Here is a 22,265-nt window from a genome sequence, read left to right as displayed (position 1 = left end):
GAGAGAGAGAGAGAGGGACGGGACCTTGAAAAGAGAGATCGGTAGAATTTTACGGGAACAACGCGTGGCTACGGTACCCCATGTAGTCGGGAATCTCACCGGGAAGCTCTTGTTGCGCGCTATATTTTTATTAGCACGTCCAGTACAGACCGAATGGACTTAGCCGCTAGCTCGAGTTGCTAATTTTCCAAATAACTGAGAACATAACTGGAAAGGGCTGGTTCAGAACTCCGGAGCAAATTTTAAATGCGGAGTAGACGGGAAGCGAGAAAATCCTGGTTACCTTTTAACTAGCAGCGCGCATTTCCTTCATAAAAAATACACACACGCTCGCGCATCGCGTTTTGATTTCGCCGGATTAAAATCGCGAACACTGCCCCTTAAATCCCGCGGGGTGATTAACCTTCTCGCAGCGGTTCAAGTATTCGCGGCATGTGAAACAGACCACGGTGTTCTTTCAGAACGAGACGTCACATTGCATCTTTTTTAGCGTACGCGTCCTTCCAACGAATAACGCGAATTCGATAAACACGTTGTCGTGTTAATAAAGGGCCAATAAGTAAAACGAGCTTTTCTTTGTTTTTCCTTCTTTCTTTTTTCCATACTCGTTTGAAATTTCCAAAGGAAAATTTGTTCTTCGAGATATCCTAACGCACGACGACGTTCACAAAGACGAATATCACCGAGACGAAACGATCGAGAACACTCGACAAAGGTCCGATCGATGCGCAAACTATTCGAATACGTAACGCGTAGATAGCCCGATGACAATTGGTATGGATGTGCATACCCTTCGAAAACTATGCTCCATTTCCAATTAAGGAGTCATTGTTCCCAACGGAACGTTCGTGGCCGTGATATTACAGTCGGTCGCCGATAGTTGCGTTTGCGGCTGCGTTTCTGAGGAGCAACATGCGTGGAGAACGATAGCAGTTCCTTCGCTTATCCCGCAGTCGTACAATTTGCATGATGAGACGGTAAAGCCGGATTGGGCCGGCTCGCCCTGAGAACGGACCCTTCTCCGCTCCCTTCCCTTCCCTTTCTCATCCTTCCCAACCCCGCCGGTCTAGTTCGCCGTCCGTTTTGTCTCTTTCATACTCTCTTTCGCCGTTTCGGAGCAGCCCTATCTCTCTTCTCTTCGCTCCGTAGCTTGCAGCCGTACATTCGTTATCTCTCTCTCAGCACATAGCTTTTCCATAATCTCTCTCAACTATTCTACCTCGCAGAAGAGATAGAGACAAATATATGTGCTCGCGGTACGACGAGAAAGTCGTAAAAGGGGGGATGGGATGGCGTGGAGCCACGGCAGAACGACAAAATTCTATCGACGCTTGATGCATCGCTGGCACCCATCTACGAGCGCGAGTACCGGCAACTGCTATATTGGAAATCGAGCAAAGGGAAGGTGGATTCGTTGACACGGTTCTAAGTCGACGCGAACGAACTTTATTCCACGATAATTACAGCACCGTCTTAATTATATCGTGCACTTCGATCGAGCGCGTTCTTAAAATCAAAGAGCAAAACGCTTCTTAACCCTGGAACTAACACCATGAAAAGGTCAATTTCCCGGCTTGTTTAAATATTAAAAATAGAGAAGAGCCGCACGACGGGTAATCTCTCCCTTTTCTTCCTTTTCTCTTTCTGTCCATGCTTTATCCCTTGCAGTAGTCGCTTTTTTCCAATCACGAAATGCCAGACGAACTTTAACCTTCGAAAATGTAGCGGCGGCCGCCGACGAGTCTCGCAAAAATACTAAAAAGAAAAAAAAAAGAGAAAGAAAAAAAGAAGAAAGGAGGGAACAGCGGCGCAGAGAGGGTACAAATGGATCGTTGCTTAACGCGATTTCGCGTGTAAAGGTCAGCCCATGAAAGAGTGGAAAGGAAGACCGGACGTGAAATAATGCATGGGGCATCGACCATTGCTCAAAGGGAACAAATACCACGCGTGGAATTGCAAAGAATCCAAGTAATCGTCGAATTCGAAAGAAAGTTGGGCCGGTCTAACGACTAGTGCGATGGCACGAGTATCGGCGTGGAGAGAGCTCGCGTGTTGGATTAAATTAAGTGGATTAGTAAAACGGAAAGGGAGGCAGGCGAAAGTACGGGACGACAAATTCTATCGATTCCCCGACGTGCTACCAGCAGATATACATGCTCCATCCAGCATGGGGGAAGATATTGGAAATGGCAATCGAGCATCGTGGGACGAGGTATGAACCGCTACCACCACGCGACCACCTTTGTTCTACCACCGTATTACTCGCTGGTCCTGAGACTTCGAGTCATGCCGGAACAGACGGAGAACGATGACACCTCGAAATGCCACGGTCTGAGCGAGTTTTGTCCCGATCCTGCGTGCTTTCGTGTCTCCTTGGCATGCAGGTAGTCGGTTGACCGTCCCTTAGGGGAAGGGAACAGATGTGCGCCGGTCTGTTTCAATAATGGAAACTATTGGGGTTATTCGCCTCGACCATTTTAGTGTTTGGCACGAGTAACGACGAGGCAGGTGAAACGACAGGCTTGCTTCATATTTCACGGTTATGCCTACGACCGTTGCCCGTGCAAATAACGAGGAACCGTGGAAAATGAAATAGCCGAGTAAAACTGTACCAAGGAGCGGAGCAACGTTGTTTTCGAACAACGTAATTATGAAATATCGTCGGATTACTCCTGATCGTTCGATCAAAAGACGTTAGCGTCACGAATTTGATTCTCTCGGGTCGGGTTTACCTACTTGTGGTATCTTAGACGTTGAAGTTGTTTTCTCGACGGATCGAGCACGGCTGATAAATTCTCAACAAGACGAAGTCGGACAACAGTCTTAGTCGTGTTATTCTCAACTTCACTTAAGCCAAGATGGTCAAAGATAATCGCGCAACTTTCCTGCTACCAAAGCGCGAGAAAAGTTCAAAATCATACGGAACTTTTTCGTCTCATGAAACGCGTTTTCCGCGTTTAACGAATCGACGACTGGATCGTTCATTTTACAACGTACACAATGTTACGTACGATTTGAGCGTCGAGGTTCGGGCAACGACGATAGAAAAGGGACGATGACCCGCAAAATTTCGGGATCGTCTTGGTCGATGGCATTATCATCGTTGCGCGTGCATAACTTTGTGCTCTCTTGACTGTGCCAGCAGCCGGCAAGGTATTGATCGGCTGAACCCACGAGGACCACATGGCGACTCCAAGTTCGTGCGACTTCGTGCGAAATCGGCACCCCTCGTGCCTAACATGGCGCCCGTAGGCGGTCACGTGGTCGCCACCCCCTCACTACCACGCCACTACCACTAAAACAGCGGGCGCACTCAACCACCACAAGGGATATATGCAGCTACCAATTCGTCTCTCTCGTTTTCTCGCTCTTTCTCTCCCTCTTTTTCTTCCGCACTTGCTGTCTCGCAAACCATGTCCTCTTCAGGGTGACTTAAATATTTGCACGGCCAGGTTCAATTAGATATTACACCGAAAGTTTGACCGCACCGCGATAATGAGAAAGCTGTCCGTCCATTTGTTGCTAGCACCTAGCCGACACTGGCAAACTGATTTTTCCCCGCTTGAAAATTCAACCATTTCTGAACCACCGAATTTTATCATTTCTCATCCGTATTTCACGACAGCTCCAAGGCAAAAATACCGCTAGTCTTGTCATTCGAGTCACATGGCTCGTTTCTCTTCTGCAAAATGATCCGACAACTAAATAGATCCTCTACCGACTACGTTTTCGGCTCATTTTTCCTCGAAACCAGCGTTCGTTTCCTTTTTTCCCATGTATATACACTTCGCCGGCGTCTCTGTACCATTTTGAAGCAACGCGTATAGTGGGTAATACTGGGAAAAAGAAGCGAGTCGACTTTTAGCCACTCCTTCAAAGTTTGGCTTAATTAATGAAACGAAAGGAGCAGTGAATTTTTAACTCGCGCAAGTTAAATCGTAAAACGGTGGAGCGCCGCGTAAGTTTGCCAGCATAAAATAATGTGCTTTTTGGATCGTCCCGCTGTATTCCAGTTGACGGGACAAGCCTGTAAGCGTTACATTAAATTTGTACCTTTGAGCGCGATCTAGTTTTCCTTGAAACGAAACGAGCTAAACTTGATATCTGCGAGGCTTTTGCATCAACATCCGCTTTCGTCTTTTTTCTACGTGCCAGGCTTTCCTAGCAACTGGCATTCTAGCGACTGCTGCAATCCTACAGCGGTGCACACGGCCGGTCGATCGTACGTGTATCGGACATCTTAAGCCACGATATTAGGAGGATGCGGCGATAGAGAAAGAGAGAGCGGGGCGACAGAATCGAGGGAGAAATGCAGACACGAAAGGACGATGGGAGAAGAGGAGGGTGTCGGGGCGTTTCGGAGAGCCAACGGTGCCCGACTCCAAGTACCCTCCGGACACCCTCCATTTGTCCCTACTATTCCCACCCTTAGCCTTCCGCTATCTCACGACTGACGCATCGTCCTGCAGAACAGGAGGGAGACGAAGAAAGAGATAGAGAAAGAACGATCGATCTTTCAGGATGCCAGTCGTACCGACGACCGATTGAAAGGTTTCTGATTCCTGACTCGAGGCGAGAAATCCTGACTTGGAAAGAGGCGAACGGTCAACGAGCTACAAAGGTGGATATGAATGGGGCCGATTTTTAAATGCACCGGCTTGCCCCGCTCGTTATCGAATATCCCGTAATTCTCTCTGAAAACGTTCCTCTCTCTCTCTCTCCCTCTCTCGCTAAATCGCGCTACCCCTCTGTCGTCGTGTTGCCCCCGATCATATAAATTCGCACAACGAATCGCGAAAAACCTATAGTGAAACTGTAGTTTCACGCGTTGTCGAGGTACGTGATACGACGATGGAAGAAACACCGTGTTACCGGAAGCAGCGCAAAAAGCACGAGACCGACTTCAGCCACGCGAAAAGGAAAACCTCGGAAGTGTAAACTAAAACCGAAACAAGAGTCGAACGTTTCAGAAGTTAATAGATAGAAAGCAAAGTGGATCGGAAAGGACGCTGGTTAACAAGAAACCATCGGAGGTACAGTTCGTGATTTCATCAAGCACTTTCGAGATAACGGAGGAGAAAATTAATAACACGAGGAATGTACGTGTATATCGAACTAATGTTTCAACCGACGGATCGTGTACACAGCCGTACGATCAGACAAGATACGCGGCACGGTGACGCATCCTGCGGGATACTCGAGAGACCGATCGATCTCGCTGGACACGAGTCACCGGCTACGGCAATGACCGCTGGCGAAGGCTTGGTAATATTTTCGTACCCTATTAACGAGATAACCCAATATTTTTAAAGCGATATTTGAGAGAAAATCTGCCAAGTTTGTACGGTCGGTGAAACAGTCACGACATAAAATACCTGGATATCGTACTTATCTTTATCGTGTTACAACGATTGCGGTAATTATCGTCGTAAATAACACGGAACGGTATCGTTCTGGAAAGTCTCTTAGATTTACGACAAACAGGGTCGTAATCCAAAAACGATTTTGGATCCTGTCGAAGTTAATTAACCTAATACGCGGTTGCGGTTTCCTATGAAATTTCCATGAAATTGGCCGAGAAAGACTACTACCATGGATCGAGCTCAAGCTTCCCGGGTTAATGGAAGAGTTTCATTAATAGTTGATAGGGAATCGTAATAGAAAAATGATTATCCGATAAATATGGAGAATAGACCCTTAACGTGTCAAGCGCGTGGTCAACGACGAGATCGGACATCGCGATAGGAAGTATACCACACGACTCGGAAAAGTTTTCCCCAAAAGCTCGTTGGGGCTTGTAAGTTTGGCTCTCGGTATCTTCCGTAAAAGCGCTTCTGTTCCCTAATTAACGCACGAAAGCACACGTCGAGGGGCAGATCGTCAGAACCAACTTTAAAGTCGTTCTGGGATCTTGTGTAATCTGTGCGAGGGAACATTTCCAGGTGAAACGACTTTTACGCTTTCCAGTGACTTTGAAGGAAAAAGTCGGAAGAAAATTCGCAAAAATTCGTTGGCGTTTATCGCGTTTCAACGACACCGATACCGATTAGATTTCGAAAAAATGTATCCCGCTCGGATTCTTCCGACTAAAATATCTTATCGCGCGAACAAAATTTATCAAGAAATTAGAGGCGCTCGGTCGAAACGATAATAATCGTAATTTCGCGTAAACTTTCTCGAGTCGCCGATGAAAAGCTTTTAAAGAACTTAACGATATACTTGCGAAGAAACTAAAAGGGGGCCGTCGACTCAAAAGGAGAAACGGGGAGAGAAGGCGTTGTAGAGTGAGGAGACGGAGGGCTGGAACCGAGTAGACAGAAGCTCCAAGTTTAGAAACGCAATAGAAAGAGAAACGAGGCGGGGGTGGAAGGAGGACGAGAGCCACTCGTATTGATCCAGCAGATACGCTCGATTAAACCGCAAATTGCAACGGATTGGCGTAAGTTACAACGTACTAAGACTACTAATACCGAGTACGGTGCTTTCACGATGTTGCCGGAAGCTGCTGATAGCGACGGCATCTGAAAATCAACTGACGTGTCTGCCTCGTTGCTGCGTATATGCAAGTTTCGTGTGTTCAACGAATACGCGTGTCCGCGGTTCGAACGAAACGGAGACGGGACGTTGACGCCAACTTCCAAACTATCGGATAAACTCGACGCAACCGAGCATCGGTTTACCCGTCACCGTCGTTTCATCGACCGCGATTTAAAGAATCGTATAATCCCGCTGTAAAACCAGCGAGCATCCAACCAAGAATTCAATTCGAAATTCGATTAAGGACGACCCGAACAAACCCGCGAAACTAAAGGAGCGTATCAGCCAGCCTGTATCTGGTGCACCGTGCACGAGCTGCACCGGTATACACGCGGAAAAGAACGGAGACGACCAACGTACGTTCAGCAATTATGTCACGGAAAAATCTCGAGCGAAAATCAACAATGGAGAAAAACCGATGTAATTGAGTTTATGAAACTTGTTCTCCGAACGACGAGATGTCACGTACGTATGTCCTCGCCTCGCCTTTTTTATCTTGGTATCCTATCTGTCTTCTTTCTTCCGCTGTTTAGCGGTTACCTCTCGCTTTAACCTTTCCAGTCTCCATCCCCTCGTTGGTATCGCGGCGTTAATTCGTCGTCGCGCTGAATTAATTACACGCCGTTTTAGATACCGAAGTCTGTCTATTTGGGAAATCGCTATTTACCTTGCCGCGCGCGATTCAAAAGCGAATTCGGCAATTAGTCAGAGGTGTATAACTAAATATTCAAGGAACTACCGGTGAAATAAATCGGACTAATTCGCGGCATGAACGACCGCCGAGTTAATGCCCCGTAAATTATCCTTCCAACGAAAAGAAATTTATAACGGTCTGTAATATTGAACGCGTCTCGTTCGAATAGCGGAATGCAAGCGGTGTCGATCCAACTTTGTAAAAATCGATTCTTTCTTCGAGATCTCGCATGCTCGTTGCTGTACAACTGGCAAGGATACGCTGCGTCGATGATGCAATTCTCTCCATTGAATTTCTGTACCACGGATATTTTCCGCAGAAACAACTTCCCCCCTGCAAGAATCAACTTCATAAACAGTCGATAGAGAAGGGTTGTTTACACCGTAAACTACGCCTTTCATGCCAACAGTATTGCGCATAAGAAGGGAATACGTGCTACGTAAAATCCGCGTTTACACCGATATATCGAGTAAAGGGTGAACAATATTTGCGAGCAAGTAGTACATGGGTAGATATACAGCGATGTTAAAAATTCCTTGAAATTCGCGCACTTAGACGTAAGTACATCCGGGAAAGTTGTCTCGAATCGACGACGTTATTTTTATCTCGTGGTATGTCGTTCGATTTATTTGAAACGTGGTTAGGTTTGATTGGCGAGCGTGACACACGTCGGACAATTCGAGTTTCGCATTAAACTAGACCGTACTACTAATGGTCCTTTTCGTTTCACCCTGTTCGAGTAAGCTCCTCCCCTGACTATGGGTTGCCACGCTGCTTTCGGACCCAAATTGATTGGACTGTGAATCGTCCGGTTTGAATTATTCATACTTTGTCCGCCGATAAACCAATTTCTGTAGCGACCGAATCGAGGAGGAAAAGATCGGCTCGCCACGCGACGCACGAACGACCAACATCGAGGAACAAAGAGCAGAATGGGAAGCCAACGATGGAAGCTCGATCGTCGAATGAAATGTGGAGAAAGGAAGAAGAGTGCGTCGAAAACCCGAGCAGCAGCAGCAAGTCAGTTAACTTTATCGGAGAGATCATCGGACGACCTACAATGACGTTTAATTTTATCATTCGATCCAACGACACGGAAGGTACCTTCGAGAGGAAAAATACACAACATCGCGTTATTCCGCGGGTTTATCGAGCTTCGATGACTCAAAGCTGCGAAGAAAAAGAAGAACGGAGTCTCGTTGGCCTCTTCCTTCCTCTCTCGTTTTCCAACGCGTCTCGTTATCGACTCTCTCGCCATTCCAGACGCGGTATTTTAATTTGTAGGTTAAGGACACGCGAACAATTAGGCACGAGTCGTCAACTGTGATAATCTAATTTCGTCTAATTGATAGTCTCAACGACGCGATAAAGCCAATTCCGTCTGCGATAATAAAATGAAAAAGACACGTTTGAAAGCGTCGAGCAAAGAGAGAGAGAGAGAGAGAGAGAGAGAGAGTAAGAGGGGAATGATAGGATAGAAGAGAAGAACGAAGAGAAGAAGGAAATGATATTAACGCACCGAAAGTCCGCGGTCGCTTTAAAGCCCGTGGTCGATGGCGAACGTTATGAGAGGAGTCAATACAACGAATTCGAATAACTTTCTCGAGCGGTGTGCGCCAGCAGCATCCCGATATTAAAGAATTGGCCAAGTTTCGAGTCGATAATAAAATCGCCAACTAATCGTCTATCCATCGGTGGAAAGGGACGCATTACGCGGCGAATCGTCGCAAACGACGCGAGAGGAACTCCATCCAAGTTTCGCGAAGGCAATCGTATTTACGATGGTTCCTCATCCCCGAGCCAGGTCGAGTCAACACCCGCGATAAGAGGACACTTTTACTTGCACTCCAACGAAGAAACCGCTCCCGGCAGCCGCTGCTTTTGACCTTTTGCTTTCCCGGATCGAGCATGGCAAGGGGGGATCTTCTCGACAAAAGATTTATGAACCCCTCGGCAATGCCAGTATGCTACTTATTCTATCGTCGAGTACACACTCGACGTTCACAAAAAATGCGGGGGCGGTATGTACACGCGACCGATCCTCAAAGAGAAATCTTAAAAAGGACCGACCCCCGTTTCGTATCGAATCGATCATTTTCAGGCTCGCTAGCTCGTATACCTCGCCAATTGTTTGACATTAATACGCGCTCACCGGATTCGCCTTCATTCGCTCGCGTTAACTCACCTCTGTCTATCTGCACCGAGAATCATCGCTGTATCGCGATCAGACGTCCATCGTCTCTCTCTCTCTCTCTCTCTCTCTCTCTCTCTCTCTCTCTCTCTCTCTCTCTCTCTCTCACCGACTTTGCGAAATCGAAAGACGAAAGTTCCCTTTCGTTTCTTTGCGCGGCGTGTCGATCATCACCTACCTACTGACATTTCGAACCTACGGAAGTGGAATTACGTTCGACGGTTCTCGAACGCGTAGCCAATTGACACGATTCCCAGTAATTTTACCCGGTGGTTAGAACCGAGGTCGGGTTATACGTGCCAGGTCGCGAACACGGTATACTGAAACTAATCATAATGTATCCTCATCGGTTGGGGGCAGTGCTATGATTGGTCCGTTGCGGTATTCCTCGCTGCCAGATAAAGTTACCGTAATATGGATTAACTGCCCGGTATAGCTCGTATTCCGATTCGACGCTCGTATTCGCGACTGGGATGCAGTAATGAACTCGTAACCAGCGTTGCTATCAACCGCATCGAGATTCGCGGTGTCTTTTAATAACGTATTCGCGTGGAATAACATATCGCCGCGACGGATTGTTACGCGCCAATACCACACACGGATTTTGACTTTTGCGAGCATCCCTGTTAAAGCGGCTCGCGCCTTTGCCGAACGACAGGCCGATATTTCATGGTCGCGTTATTCTTACCGAAGAGGAACGCGTGCAGACGTGGCGTCGCGACGCGCGATTCGGATTTTTAAACGTCGTGTCTCCGACGGCGCCGCATGCGTTCCAGTATCCGACACTTGATTTATGACGTTTGTTTTTCAAGCGGGGCGCGGATGATCGTCAACGGTATTCGCGGTACGGACTATTCGCGACGCGATTCGTTCCCTCGCGACCATTGAAATATCGTCGTTTGTCGTCGGGTTTGCGTTCCGAGGTCAACGATCCGAAAGATACAAGCTCGCGCGCACGCATCGCATTGAAAATGACAAGAGAAATTGGCGTTAGAACCGCGAGTCGAGACAAGCGCCAAAACGGCCAAGGAACTCCAACAACGGCATAAATAGAACTTAGTCGGCAGATAATTGGATAACACGATGTTGCTCCTTATCTTCTGAAAGCCGACCGAGAAAAAATGAGCATTAGCGATCCATGGAAACGCAATAAACAGCCGTGGAAAATGCTGCATCAGCGGAACCGGGTCCCTTCGGATACCCCCATAACGGCAATATGCATTTCCCGGTGATTACAATTTCGGTTCTGCGGCGTGGTTTTCCCTGTTGTAGAATTAGCAGAAATTCTGACTCAGTGAGCAAAACAGTGCTGTTGCCGCAATGCCAGTGGCGTATTAATAACACGTGCTTCGTGTAATTTCAATTCCCGCCGCACGTTTCGTCGCAGTGCGCTTCGATTCTCCCTGCTATTGGAAAATAATACACGAACTAAATTCATAACGGCCTAACGAGCTTGCGTTACGGCCTACCGACGTCGCATCTTCCATCTCGAAAAATACACTTTCATTCAGAAACGAGAGCCATCGATCATCTGCGTCGAAACACGTCGCTAATCGACACGATGCTTCGAAAATTTACTCTCCTAGGCAATCGACAGAGCTACTTTTTCAAAAGTTATTCGCTTCGTCTTTCCACGCCCAATGTTCGTATTATCCGTTTTTTCGACAATCATAGGCCAGTCATTTTTCACCTTTTAACGATACTCGCCCAACGAATGTGCAGAGAATCAAATTCATCCGTTCGATAATGCTCGATAAACGCAATGCTACGAGACCAGTCAATGCCAGCAGTTCATCGGTGCAAAATGCAGAGAAGAGGGGAAAAAAGAACGCGCGTAGCGCGTTTGCACGGATGAAAGATCCAAGAGGAAGAAAGAAAGTGCACACAGCGAAATCGCATCTATCGGCCGACTATCTTTGGAGCTCCGTGTCGCGAAGATATGCACATACACGTGCTGCGTGTCAGGAGAATGTGAACTGGCGTGCGTAAAGGCACGCGATGCAACGGTGTGCTCGCTTCGCGACCAATTTATCTCGTTCCTTCTCTCGCCAAAATATCGTCGAAAGAACGATGGATGCTGCATGTCGGTCGCGTACCGCGATTACGAAACACGCGCGGTGTGCCGTTAAGGTCGAGTACCTCGGATGTGGGACGCTCGGTACTCTTTCTTCTCGTTCCTCTAGTCTCGATGTTTCGCCCTTGACAACGAGTTGTTCGCCGTCCACACAGCGAAAATCATTCCGTCGTTCGTTCCTTCGAATCAAAGATACCGATCGATCGATCACCATCGCACGCTCGTTACACCATCGTTACGACGCTTTAATCCCTCAAACTCTGGCTCGAGTTTTCCTTCTCTCCCTTGGTCGAGCCGTTCGAAGGAAGGCAGGCGAACGAATAAAATTAATCGGTTGAACATCACCGCCGTAGATCGTTAACGAAAGCGAACGATGCCGATAGCGGTCGCGGATCGTAGCCGTTGTGTTCTTCCAAGAAGCTCGGTTATATCGCGCACTTTAATCATTTAAACGGGACACCGTTGGTCGATACCTTTATATTCTTTCCAAGTATCCACCTAGAGGGTACGGTTATGTCACTGATTAGGGTTTACAGTCACCGGGTTGCACACACAACTCCCCTCGCTACGGGGTGGTACAATACCGAGTGGGGGAAGGTCCATGACCCTGCACCCGGTGCAACTTCCGTTCCGCATCGTTGTTCGGCTACTCGACGCGCACTACCCGAGCAAACGAGAATATAAAATTACCTTCTCGACCGTAAAATAACCAAGAGCAAGCAGCTTCCGCGAGTATTTTAATTCGCGTTCGAGCGCGGCCGGACGAACATTGTTTTCGTTAGCCAAGGATATAGCTCGGTTCGATCGATAAGACGAGAGTAAAGATTTCTAAATATAGAATCGAACGAGAGGTCTAATTAAACGATTTTCCTCTATGCTTTGAGCGCGCGTTGTCGATGACAGTCGCGTAGCACGCCAGAAAGTAATCTCTATCGATTCGAGAACAACAATTATTTCGGTGTTTCGCCGTATGACACCGTGCGTGATCGATACGATTCGTTGTGACGTATTTAACCTTGGTTCGAGCGACTCGATTTGAACGGCACATGTTGTGTCAACACATCGCGACGCCATCGTCTTTCGAGCCGTCGGCGTTGGCCGGCGAGCAAAAACCACCACCGGAAACCCAACACGGAGAATATGATACGTAATAAGGAGTAACGTAACAACACTCACCGAGTTGGACGTACATCTTCGGCCTGATGTTTTCCTGCCATGCAGCGAAGACGAGGGTGACGGTGGCGACAACGCACCAGCAGGATAACACGGGGTGCATCCTCGTTTCCAAGATGGTACGCCTCATCTTCTCTCGGATGGTTCGAACGACGCCGAAAACGTGCCAGGATTCGTAGTCTCCTCCGTGGATCACGCAAAGGAGAAAGAACCTCGGTAACTCACGAATACCGCACCAACCACCGGCACTCTTTACTCCCCGTTAAGCACAGGCTCCGACGTAACAACGGAAGGAGAAAGGACGTGTTTCTATCACTCTCTTTTTCCTCCCTTTCTCTCCACTCACTGCAGCAAAACGTGCGAGGGTGCCGCAGTCACGTGCAGCGTGCTCCTCGTCGTTGTCGCAGTCGTTGTCCTCCAGCTCTGTTCACGCATGTTTCCTTGCGGACGGCCGTCTTCCTGATCGCGCACATTCACGAGATCGAACGCGGCGTGCCTGCACGCACCTCGACGACGTATCCAAAAATCGGCCGGCGATCGAAAAGGGACGAGGAGAGATTATGTGAGGGGAGAAAAGCGGACGAGCGACAGAGAGAATGAAAGAGACACAGAGTGAGAAAGATAGAGTGAGGAAGAGAGAGAGGGAGAGAGAGAGAGAGAGAGGGAAAGAGAGAGAAGACGCGTGCGTGTACGCGTGTAAGCGAAAGAGACGCAGGCAACGACGAATCGGCGCACGAACGCGACGTAGATATAATACGCGATCGTATGCGTCTATCCCGATACACCGTGCGATCAGTGATGTCGAAACGCACCGCGAAACGATCCGATAGTCACGACGGTCGGCGTCACACTGACACCGCGCAACGCCACGACAGGTGACACGCGCCCCCCACTACACACGAAGCCCCTCTCGGGTAGAATCGGCCGGTTGTACGCGCAGCCGCGTCGATAGTGCTGCGCTCGTTCTCTCCTCTACTCCGGATCGCATGTGCGTGGCTACGCGCCGCTACAGCACGCACACGTACCTCTTACGCACGTGGTGGGTAGGAGTAAGAGCCGCCAGAGAGAATAGGGGGCAGTGGATGGAAAAAGGGGAAGGAAATCGAGGGGAGATAGAGGCATACAGGAGACACCGGGCAAGCGCCGATTTTCAACCCCACCACCCCCGCGACACGATCACGCCGTCGTTCTTGTCGACGTCCTCGTCGTCGTCGTCGTCGTTGTCGTCGACGTCGTCGTCGTCGTCGTCGTTGTCACCGCCGCCGCCGCCGCCGCCGCCGTAGTCGTCCTTGTTGGTATCTCGTCGACGCTACTACAGCGCCGCCAATCTGTAATGAGAAAAAGAAAAACTGGGGCTCGTTATTTGTTCGGAGATTCGACGATGCTGTGTCCAAAAAACGCCTCCGACGACCGATAAGCGCGACATGCATCGATTAAACGGAGAATGAGCGTTTAATGCTAATGTATTCCAAAGGTTCGTCTATCCGTCCCTCCGGCACATAGATTGTTTTCCTTTCTTCGCGATAACGTTATCGTTGGTTGCTGAACCTGCTATAATTATTTCAAAGCTCGGATGCTCGGAACTCGAGTAAATTTACTCTAATATACGATATACGCGGAAGCGGCCATTTAAATTATTACACCGTTACACGTTCTTTCTCGCCAGATTCCTCGGTATTATTTCTTGACCTGAATTTCAGCAGGAACGTTTGCGCCAGCACGAATTTTATCACGCTTTATTTGCTCGAGGGTGCTGAGAGAGCGTAATAAACGCGTGGCTAACGATCACCTCGTTACGTGGTCCGCGTACACCAAGTTTCGCGGATATTCGTGAAAAGATGGCCACCCGTCGCGTCGGGAAACATCAAAACGTCGTGTTTATTTAATAAAGGTTCTCATCGAAGCTCCTACTATGTGCGGAGTGCGAATCATTTCCACCGGTGCCTTTCTTTTTGCCCTTCCCCCTCCCCTTTTCCCTTTCATCCTCCCTTTCCACTTCCTTTCTTCCTTTATTTCTTTTCCCCCTCCCTCCCCCCCCCCCACCCATCCTTCCTTCCTTTCCTTCTTTCTGTCTTTCTTCTCGTCTCTTTATTTCGTATTATCTACGTACGTAGATATTCCGGCAAATTAAAATTATTTAACCCGAAAACTATAATACGCTTCTGTATAAAAGATATTTGAATAGCTTTGTTTCTCTGTCAAATAAATAACACAAACGGGATTAATTTCGTATAATTCTTAGATACAGGGATATTCACGGGAAATTATCAACGAACCAATAAACCGAACTTGATCGAACGATTGTTGCGCGTTTAAATAAAACTACGGAAAAGAGATTCGACGATACCGTGACAACAATACTCAGGAAAATTCGCGTCGAGTTTTTCGTGGCGAGCATACCAGCGGCTCGATAACGACGTTACCCCAACACCGATGGACGTTCGGCAAATTTTCCGTATACGTAGTTATCTGTATGCGGCAGTCGTTGCAACGTCGACGACGTTGACGGTGTTCATTAATTTGCTGAATTAAAAGTAGCAGGGCGTACATCGAACCCCTAATTCCTACGTTCGTGATTGGTCGTATGTATAGCAGGGAGTGCATCGTGGCCAGAGTTTGATGCGTTTGGCGAGACCATCCCTCTACACGTATGTATAGTACGTACGGTGGTTCGCTACGTGCGCGCCTTTAAACGTTATTCGGTTGGAACGGTCAGCGATGCGAGAGAATAATGGACAATGACCAATGAAATATTAATAAAAACAAAAAGGAGGGCGAAGCTTTTGCTGACAGCAGAATAACCGTAACGACTTCTCGTTATAGTCTCGGAGCATATTTTTCGAAAACAGATAATCTGGCTCTACGTCTAAAACTAGGGACATTGTTTGTATTTCGTTGCTTTTAGCTCGAACGTTTCGCAATTAATGCGATTTATCGCTGTGTGTCTCAATGAAAATACGATTATCGATAACGCAACGAAACTGCCACGATAGTTATTCGTTCGATAACGCGACAAATTGTCGCTCCGTAAACCAGCTGTAAAATATCCATCGATATCGAGCAATCACTTTCGATTCGTCGCCGAAAGAACAATCTCGCAGACAAGTTCGACAACGTGTCATTGAATTGTTTGTCCGCCAACTGGAAAACACAAAGCCCACTTTACATGCCAAGTCGAAGGAGCTTTCATCCTTTCCGATTCTTACTTAAAAGCCATACGCTGTGTATAGACACGATCAAAGGCAACAGAAGGAGGACCCGTTTCCCGAAGAGGTACGAAAGGGTGAGTGTAAAGATCTCGTGCGAAGGGACGGAAGAGTCGAAGGGTGTGAAAGACACTCGCAAAATCGTCCCTCGGGATCGACTCTGTCCAAGTCCACTATCTTTTGCTTAATGTTACACAGTTCACGTTTTCTAGGTGGAAAACGTCGGTAGCAATGCTCGTCGCACGGATGCTGAAACACAAGCGAGGAAATGGATCGATATTCGACCAACTGAAGATATACAATCTCTGTAGAAAGAGATACGTCAACTATGGACAAAATATTATTTTCGCTGCAGAAATTCCTTATCGAATACAAATTTTCGCAAGCCTCAACTTCTCCACGATGATACGTCCACTCTGTTAAAAAAACGAACGTACGATACATTCCGATTACGACGCGATCGTTGCTACTAACGATAAGAAACAACGGAGCTTCGCTCGGACCGATTTTTCAGCGAGGTAAGTTCCCTCATCGCGCGCATTTCCATTTACTATCGGACAAGCAGGGGTTAAGCGCGTTTCACCGGTGGCATAGGGAATGTAGGTTAAAAAAATAAAAACCCATAAAACTGTCCCGCGGGAGTGCTTGCCAACGATTCGATTTTTGGCGGGGCGACCAGCGACGAGAGGAGAGCGGAAGAAAGAGTAGCAGCAGTCTGTCCGTGTTCCCAGAAAAAGAAAGGCTACCGAGAGAAGAAGAGGACGAAAAGGGATCGATAGCCGTACAACGGGGAAAATCCCGATGGAAAACGCGTGGAAAACGCGGATACGTTGCTCTGGCACTCGTCACGAAGGGTGAGAGAGAAAGAGTGAAGAGAGAGAAAGAGAGAGAGAGAGAGAGGCAGAGGGCAAAAGTCGCGGCAGCAGCCAGTCGAGCGATCGAAGGGCGTGGAACAAAACCCAATTAAGTCCGTCGAAGTCCAACTTCCGTCAGGCCGTTACATGGAAAACATTTTCTGGGTGAAACTGGTTAGGCCATTTAAGCTGAGTTCGCGTATCGCACGGAACTGCTACCGTTTCTGAATGCTTGTTTAAAAAAAGAACAAAATGAGCACGGAAAACAAAAATTTGCTCGCGGGTTAGGCTCGTTCGAATTTAGTTCCCATACGTCGCAGGAATCGCGAATTCACCGCGAAAAGTAGGTCGAGAAGACAAAAAATGTATTGTTTCGATCGGAACACCGATATAAAAGTTTACCGGTATTAAATCGGTATTAAAGTCGGAACTTTTCCTCGTGCGAATATCGGAATCACTCTTCGATATAATAATATTTCAATTATCGACCATTATTCAAAAATATCCGACGATGTTACGAGAACTTACGGGGTTCGTATCGATTCGCTTGTGAAATGAATTATAAGCGTTTTAAATTTAACGAAATCTATTTAAACGATAGAAAATATACGAGCGCGTTAAAGAACACAAATTACGTAAACTTTTGCACGATGTTGTTTAAAACCGGTGGCCGATAGTAACAGAAATTGCGTATAAAACTGAAATCCTTTAAGCTAAGACGTATCGGTGACCTATAGGATAGGTGCTGCTCGTGCGATATATACGCTCGTTACAGAAACGTTCGCGTGGTCGTGTTTGACCGCACAAACGCAAAAGTAATCTCCCATGTCACCTGCCGCTCTTCGGCAAAATACTTGATGAATCTCCGTGACGCGGAGGCGTTTTTATCGACGTTATCCTCGGGGGATCCGAGTTAGGTATTCCTCTCGCGGCTCTTTTTCAGGCCTGTCCCTCGTCACTCTGCTTCAAGGATTCGACCTTCGATTAAAAGGTTTCGATTCAAAGTGCTCCACCACCAGACTGGAATTGATATCGCACCGTGGAATCGATACCGCGGCGAGACAAGAAATTGAAGACTATAACGAACCATGGGAAATTCGCTGCCTGTCTTTGCTCGACAACGAAAGTTAAGAAGCCAACTGTCGTAAACTTCTGTAATATCGTACTTGCAGCGGTCGTTCCATTTACCTCTAGCGATATTTTCGTTTGTAATTTTTAACAGAGGATAAACTAGATGCGCCTCTCGATCGCGAGACTCGCGACGCAAAGTTTTTTCGAGACTTTCGAGGAGAAGTGAAAACTGGTAGTCGGCGTGAACTGGGCGCAACTTCGATTTAAAAACTCAAACAACTTTGACCTAGAACGGAACTGCCTCGTTACCAGGCGATTAATTCAGAACGACTTAATTAGTGTATCTTCGCGTCGAGCGCTTGCCGACACATTCGTGCATGCTGATTAGGTGGAAGCAGAGAACTTTGTGAAAAAAGTTTTTTAATCTATTACAAGCCGGCACGAAAGGATCTTCTCCTTCTTCGTTGCTGTATTTCAATCTGTTTCTGTCGTGACTGGAAAAGCGTTTCGCGATCGGCCGCGTATCAACTTTTCTGTTGCGTCGACTCGATAAATCTCCATTATGATACTACGTCAGAAGCTGAAATCACAAAGCGGCAAAAGCGCACCTAAAACGTGAGCTCAATGAGAGTTATGCGCCATGTACTATATGTATTATATACGCGATTACAGAGATCGCCCTCGGAATAGTTGCTCTTCTGAGATTAGCGCGCTCGCTAATTAGCACGGGTATTACAGATTCGGGGAACTCGAATTGATCAGGTTCGTTTTATCGACGTCGTCCCGTAAACACGTCAACGAGGCTAGTTCCGCTAAATTGGATCCTGTCCTGCTTAAATTCGCTCGATTCGCGCTACCCTTCTCGGATAAAGAAAAATAAACGAGGTAATAATCAAGCTGTGCGCTGCCCGTATATTCTTCCCTCGACTCTACCCGCTACTGTCCTTATTTTAACCGTCGAATAATTAATTCGCCTTTTTTGTTGGCCCCTCATCCTCGTAATGCCTAAATTCTTTATTAACAGCGTAAAAGCCAAAAATGAAGATAGATCATGGTAAAAAGTAACATCTTTTTTCCGCTCCAACTCGCTACAAGATGAACTATAAAGCGTTGTCGTTGCATAAAATATGAACTTCGATATAGAGATAAAAATAAAATACGTTTTACAGGGATGAATCGAGGAAGAAGATCGGTCGAGTCGTCGCACGATGTTCGAGAGATTTTTATCGGCGTGTTCTATAGCGAGAGAGAAAGCAATTTATAGCTTGATTAGCGAGTTCGAGCGAAGTATCTAACTTATCTTGTGGAGCGTGCAACGAAACTCTTCGAGAAGATGTGAAACACGGTAATGAGGCAGACCGCGCGAAATCCATAAAACAGTTCTGGTACGACGAAGAAAGGAAAAGCTTTTGCAAGTGATAGCGTATGAATGACTCGAATTCGTGCACGAGTTATGCTTGTACAAAGTTCGCGCCAACTTTTATGTTTGCGCGTGTCGTGACGTACAAGCACGATGTACAGCGAAAGAAAGAAAAGGAGGAGAGAACAGAGGGAGAAGAAGGGTGGAAAGGACGAGCATGATTTGTGAGACAGGACAATTTCCGCTCGCGGAAACGTGTAACGCACGAGGAACTTCTCTAAGAGTTTCAAGAGAGATGGAGAGATAGACACCGGAGAAAAGATCGACGAAAGACTAGAAGAGAGAAGTTGCAGAGACGCAATCGACGAGACGAAGGACGGAGGACGAGGGCGAAAACGAAGAAGAAGAAGAAGAAGGAGAAGAAGAAAAAGAAGTAGAAAAGAAAGGGGAAGAAAAACAGGCTGGGCCCCACAACGTTCTCTTCGAGAAGGGAAAAACCGCGCACCTTAAAATTCCGAGAAATGGGTTAAGGAAACTCCTCGAATTCGCGGAATATAAATCATTTCCGATGGCAGTAATTCGATTCTCGCGCATCTTCGAATCCCTCACTGATGCTTCTTCTTTTTGTCCTATTGCTCGGGAATCCGGCGGAATTACGAGCTGCCCTAAACCCCGACCAGAAGCAGATTCCAGTGATTTATAAAAATTTCATGAAAATCGTCACGACCTATTTCCACTATTTGAAATATTCAAGAAAATCGTCCCGTGTTCGCCGATTCGGCGAGGTAATTACGTGGCGGGAAAAAAATTCTCCCAACCGCGATAAAGTGGCGATAAATAGAGACCCGCAAGATTTCTAAATATCAGACGTCGTTATAACGTTACGACGGTTTTATATAAAATTATATCTACGGACACCTGGTAACCAAGGATTTTGAGAGCGTACGTCAAAATCGAGATTTGACGAACTTTGAACTCTGAATATCGATTTGTCCCAGTGACTTCCAAATGTCTTCGGAACGATGGCAGAAGTGAAAGGAATTGGAAAAGAGCAAGAGAAGCGGAATGGAAGAGCGGGGGGAACAGAGGGCAAATGGAGAAGGGAGAGACTGTCGGAAATTTCAATTTGCCAAGGGTGACAGAACGGCTCGCGACGGCATTGCACGATGGCATGCGGAATTCGTAACCGCACTTTTCACTCTACGTGTTCGGGGAAAAAATCGTAACCACCGCGTGGCACGGTACAAGATACGGCTATCCACGGTGTTGGATGCGCACACATACATCTCCGTGAACCAAGTATCGGTTGACTTCCGTTACGCCGAGTCCAAACTTCGTTACATCGTTTCCGAGTTCCAACGGTGCTCCTGGATTTCTACTCGATTTCTCTCCGTCTCTCTCCCTCTCTCACGGTGTTCACCCCTATCGCGCACCCTCGTCTTCGCATTCCCCTTTCACGCGATCGACTTTCCATTCGCCAAGAGAAAGAATGTTTCCTCCGCGACGCCGTTTCGCCATACGGGGTTATGGTGAAGGGTGGGGGTGAGACAGAGGGTGTGGAGGAGGAATTGAATTTTACCTCGATACGCTGGAATGATGATTTGCGCGTGCAAATCCGTTTACGACGATTACAATGGCCCCTGGTAACAGATACGCGAGAACAAAAGGTAACTCATATAAAAACAAAACTCGGTACAGTCTACAATCCGGACGATGGATGGTCGATCCAACGGTCAAGTTAAAAATCATGCTCGTTTTCTTGCTCGGAAAAATTCCCTCCGATACAATCGCGGCTATCGTTAGTTCTTTGATTTCAAACGATACAACGATCCTGCAGATCGTATCGTATATTTTACACTTTATCCGAATAACGAAGGATTTTTTTTTTTTTTTTTTAGAAAATTCCAGATCGAATCAAATGAGTATTCGTCATCGCATTTATGCATCGCATGTATCGCATTTATTAATTTTCTGAATGTTACTTAAACGTAGCTGGATCGAAATGCTCGTACGGATCGTTAAAAGATACATCGGAACCGAGAAAATGGTTGCTTCCCGAAGAAGCTTTTTCGACTTTACGACCGTTGAAAGATTGCAACTATGCGATGCAGAGTGAATTAACGCAGAATAAATCTTGCCACGTGAATAGGAAAATGAAAATTAACGGGCGTGAACGTTGGATACATGTCAAGATGGATATGAAAGTTAGCAGACATCGCGAGGCGATTAGTCTGCCAGTCGTCGCGTCACCTTGGTCTATAAAAGAACGAAGAAGGGTCCTTGGAAAAAGTCTGTCGGGCGGGCCCTGTACGCCGGTTACCACGCGAACGAAACACTCGAACTCTTCACTTCCGGTAACCTCGTGATAAAAATACACCTTCCTATCGGCAAAGAAGGGAAGCCGTGATTTGCACTTGTAAACAGGCGTAGCTATATCGTTCGCAGCTTGCACAAGTTAAAAGCTTTACGATTCACGCGAATTCCTCTAAAATGCATATAATCTATGATCGGTAAACGGAAGGAAACTTTTTTCTTTGCGGGAGAAGCACGCTTTTATTGGTATTCTTTGGAAAGTCTAAGTCTTTTAATAGATCCACCATCTCGGTATTTCACTCGTTTACGAGCTAAGGGAAACTTGCCAGTCGTATTTGCGCAAAGGAAAAGATTTAAGAAAAATTTGCTTTTACCCTGATCGTATTTGACGCGAAAGCTGGGAAGGACCGTCTTCGGAAAAGTTGAAGGAACATCCGCGAAGCTATCTTTTATTTTTAAGGGAGATCACAGCTCCTAATAAACAGCGAAGGTTTCTCCGGATCTCCGCCCGTGAATCGAAACTTCCTGCCAACAGCAGACATTTTTTCGTGTTCTATGTCGGTAACAGCCGACACGAAAAAAAAGAAAGAAAGTTTTCGTCTTGAATCAGTTCAAGGATAAAAATAGAGTCCCGAACGAGCCACGTTGTCGACCAGAAACTTGTAAGAGGGTCGTGTAAAAGCGTTACGCATCAATTTTTATGAAACTTGGCGCGTAGATGAAACAGTAAAATATTTTCTACGCGCGTTGTTAATAATTGACAAATATTGGAACAGGCTTCGCAACTTTGTC

At 46.9% G+C, this 22,265-nt stretch overlaps 1 protein-coding gene across 2 annotated transcripts in view; it reads right to left on the bottom strand.

Annotated features, from left to right (window-relative positions):
- Sema1a (semaphorin 1a) overlaps positions 1 to 22,265 on the bottom strand; it is a 139,516-nt gene that overhangs the window by 99,718 nt on the left and 17,533 nt on the right. For both annotated transcript variants that reach the window (XM_069118477.1, XM_069118476.1), the window contains exon 2: positions 12,673 to 13,997. In XM_069118477.1, coding sequence (XP_068974578.1) covers positions 12,673 to 12,799 — 127 coding nt within the window. In that variant the 5' untranslated portion in view covers positions 12,800 to 13,997. The remainder of the gene's footprint in view (positions 1 to 12,672; positions 13,998 to 22,265) is intronic.

Source organism: Bombus flavifrons, chromosome 8, assembly GCF_040668555.2.
Source record: "Bombus flavifrons isolate JBK064 chromosome 8, iyBomFlav1_principal, whole genome shotgun sequence".
In the NCBI taxonomy this organism is placed as follows: Eukaryota; Metazoa; Arthropoda; class Insecta; order Hymenoptera; family Apidae; genus Bombus; species Bombus flavifrons.
Note: the sequence above shows the minus strand (reverse complement) of the source record. Positions and strands in the feature narration are given on the sequence as shown.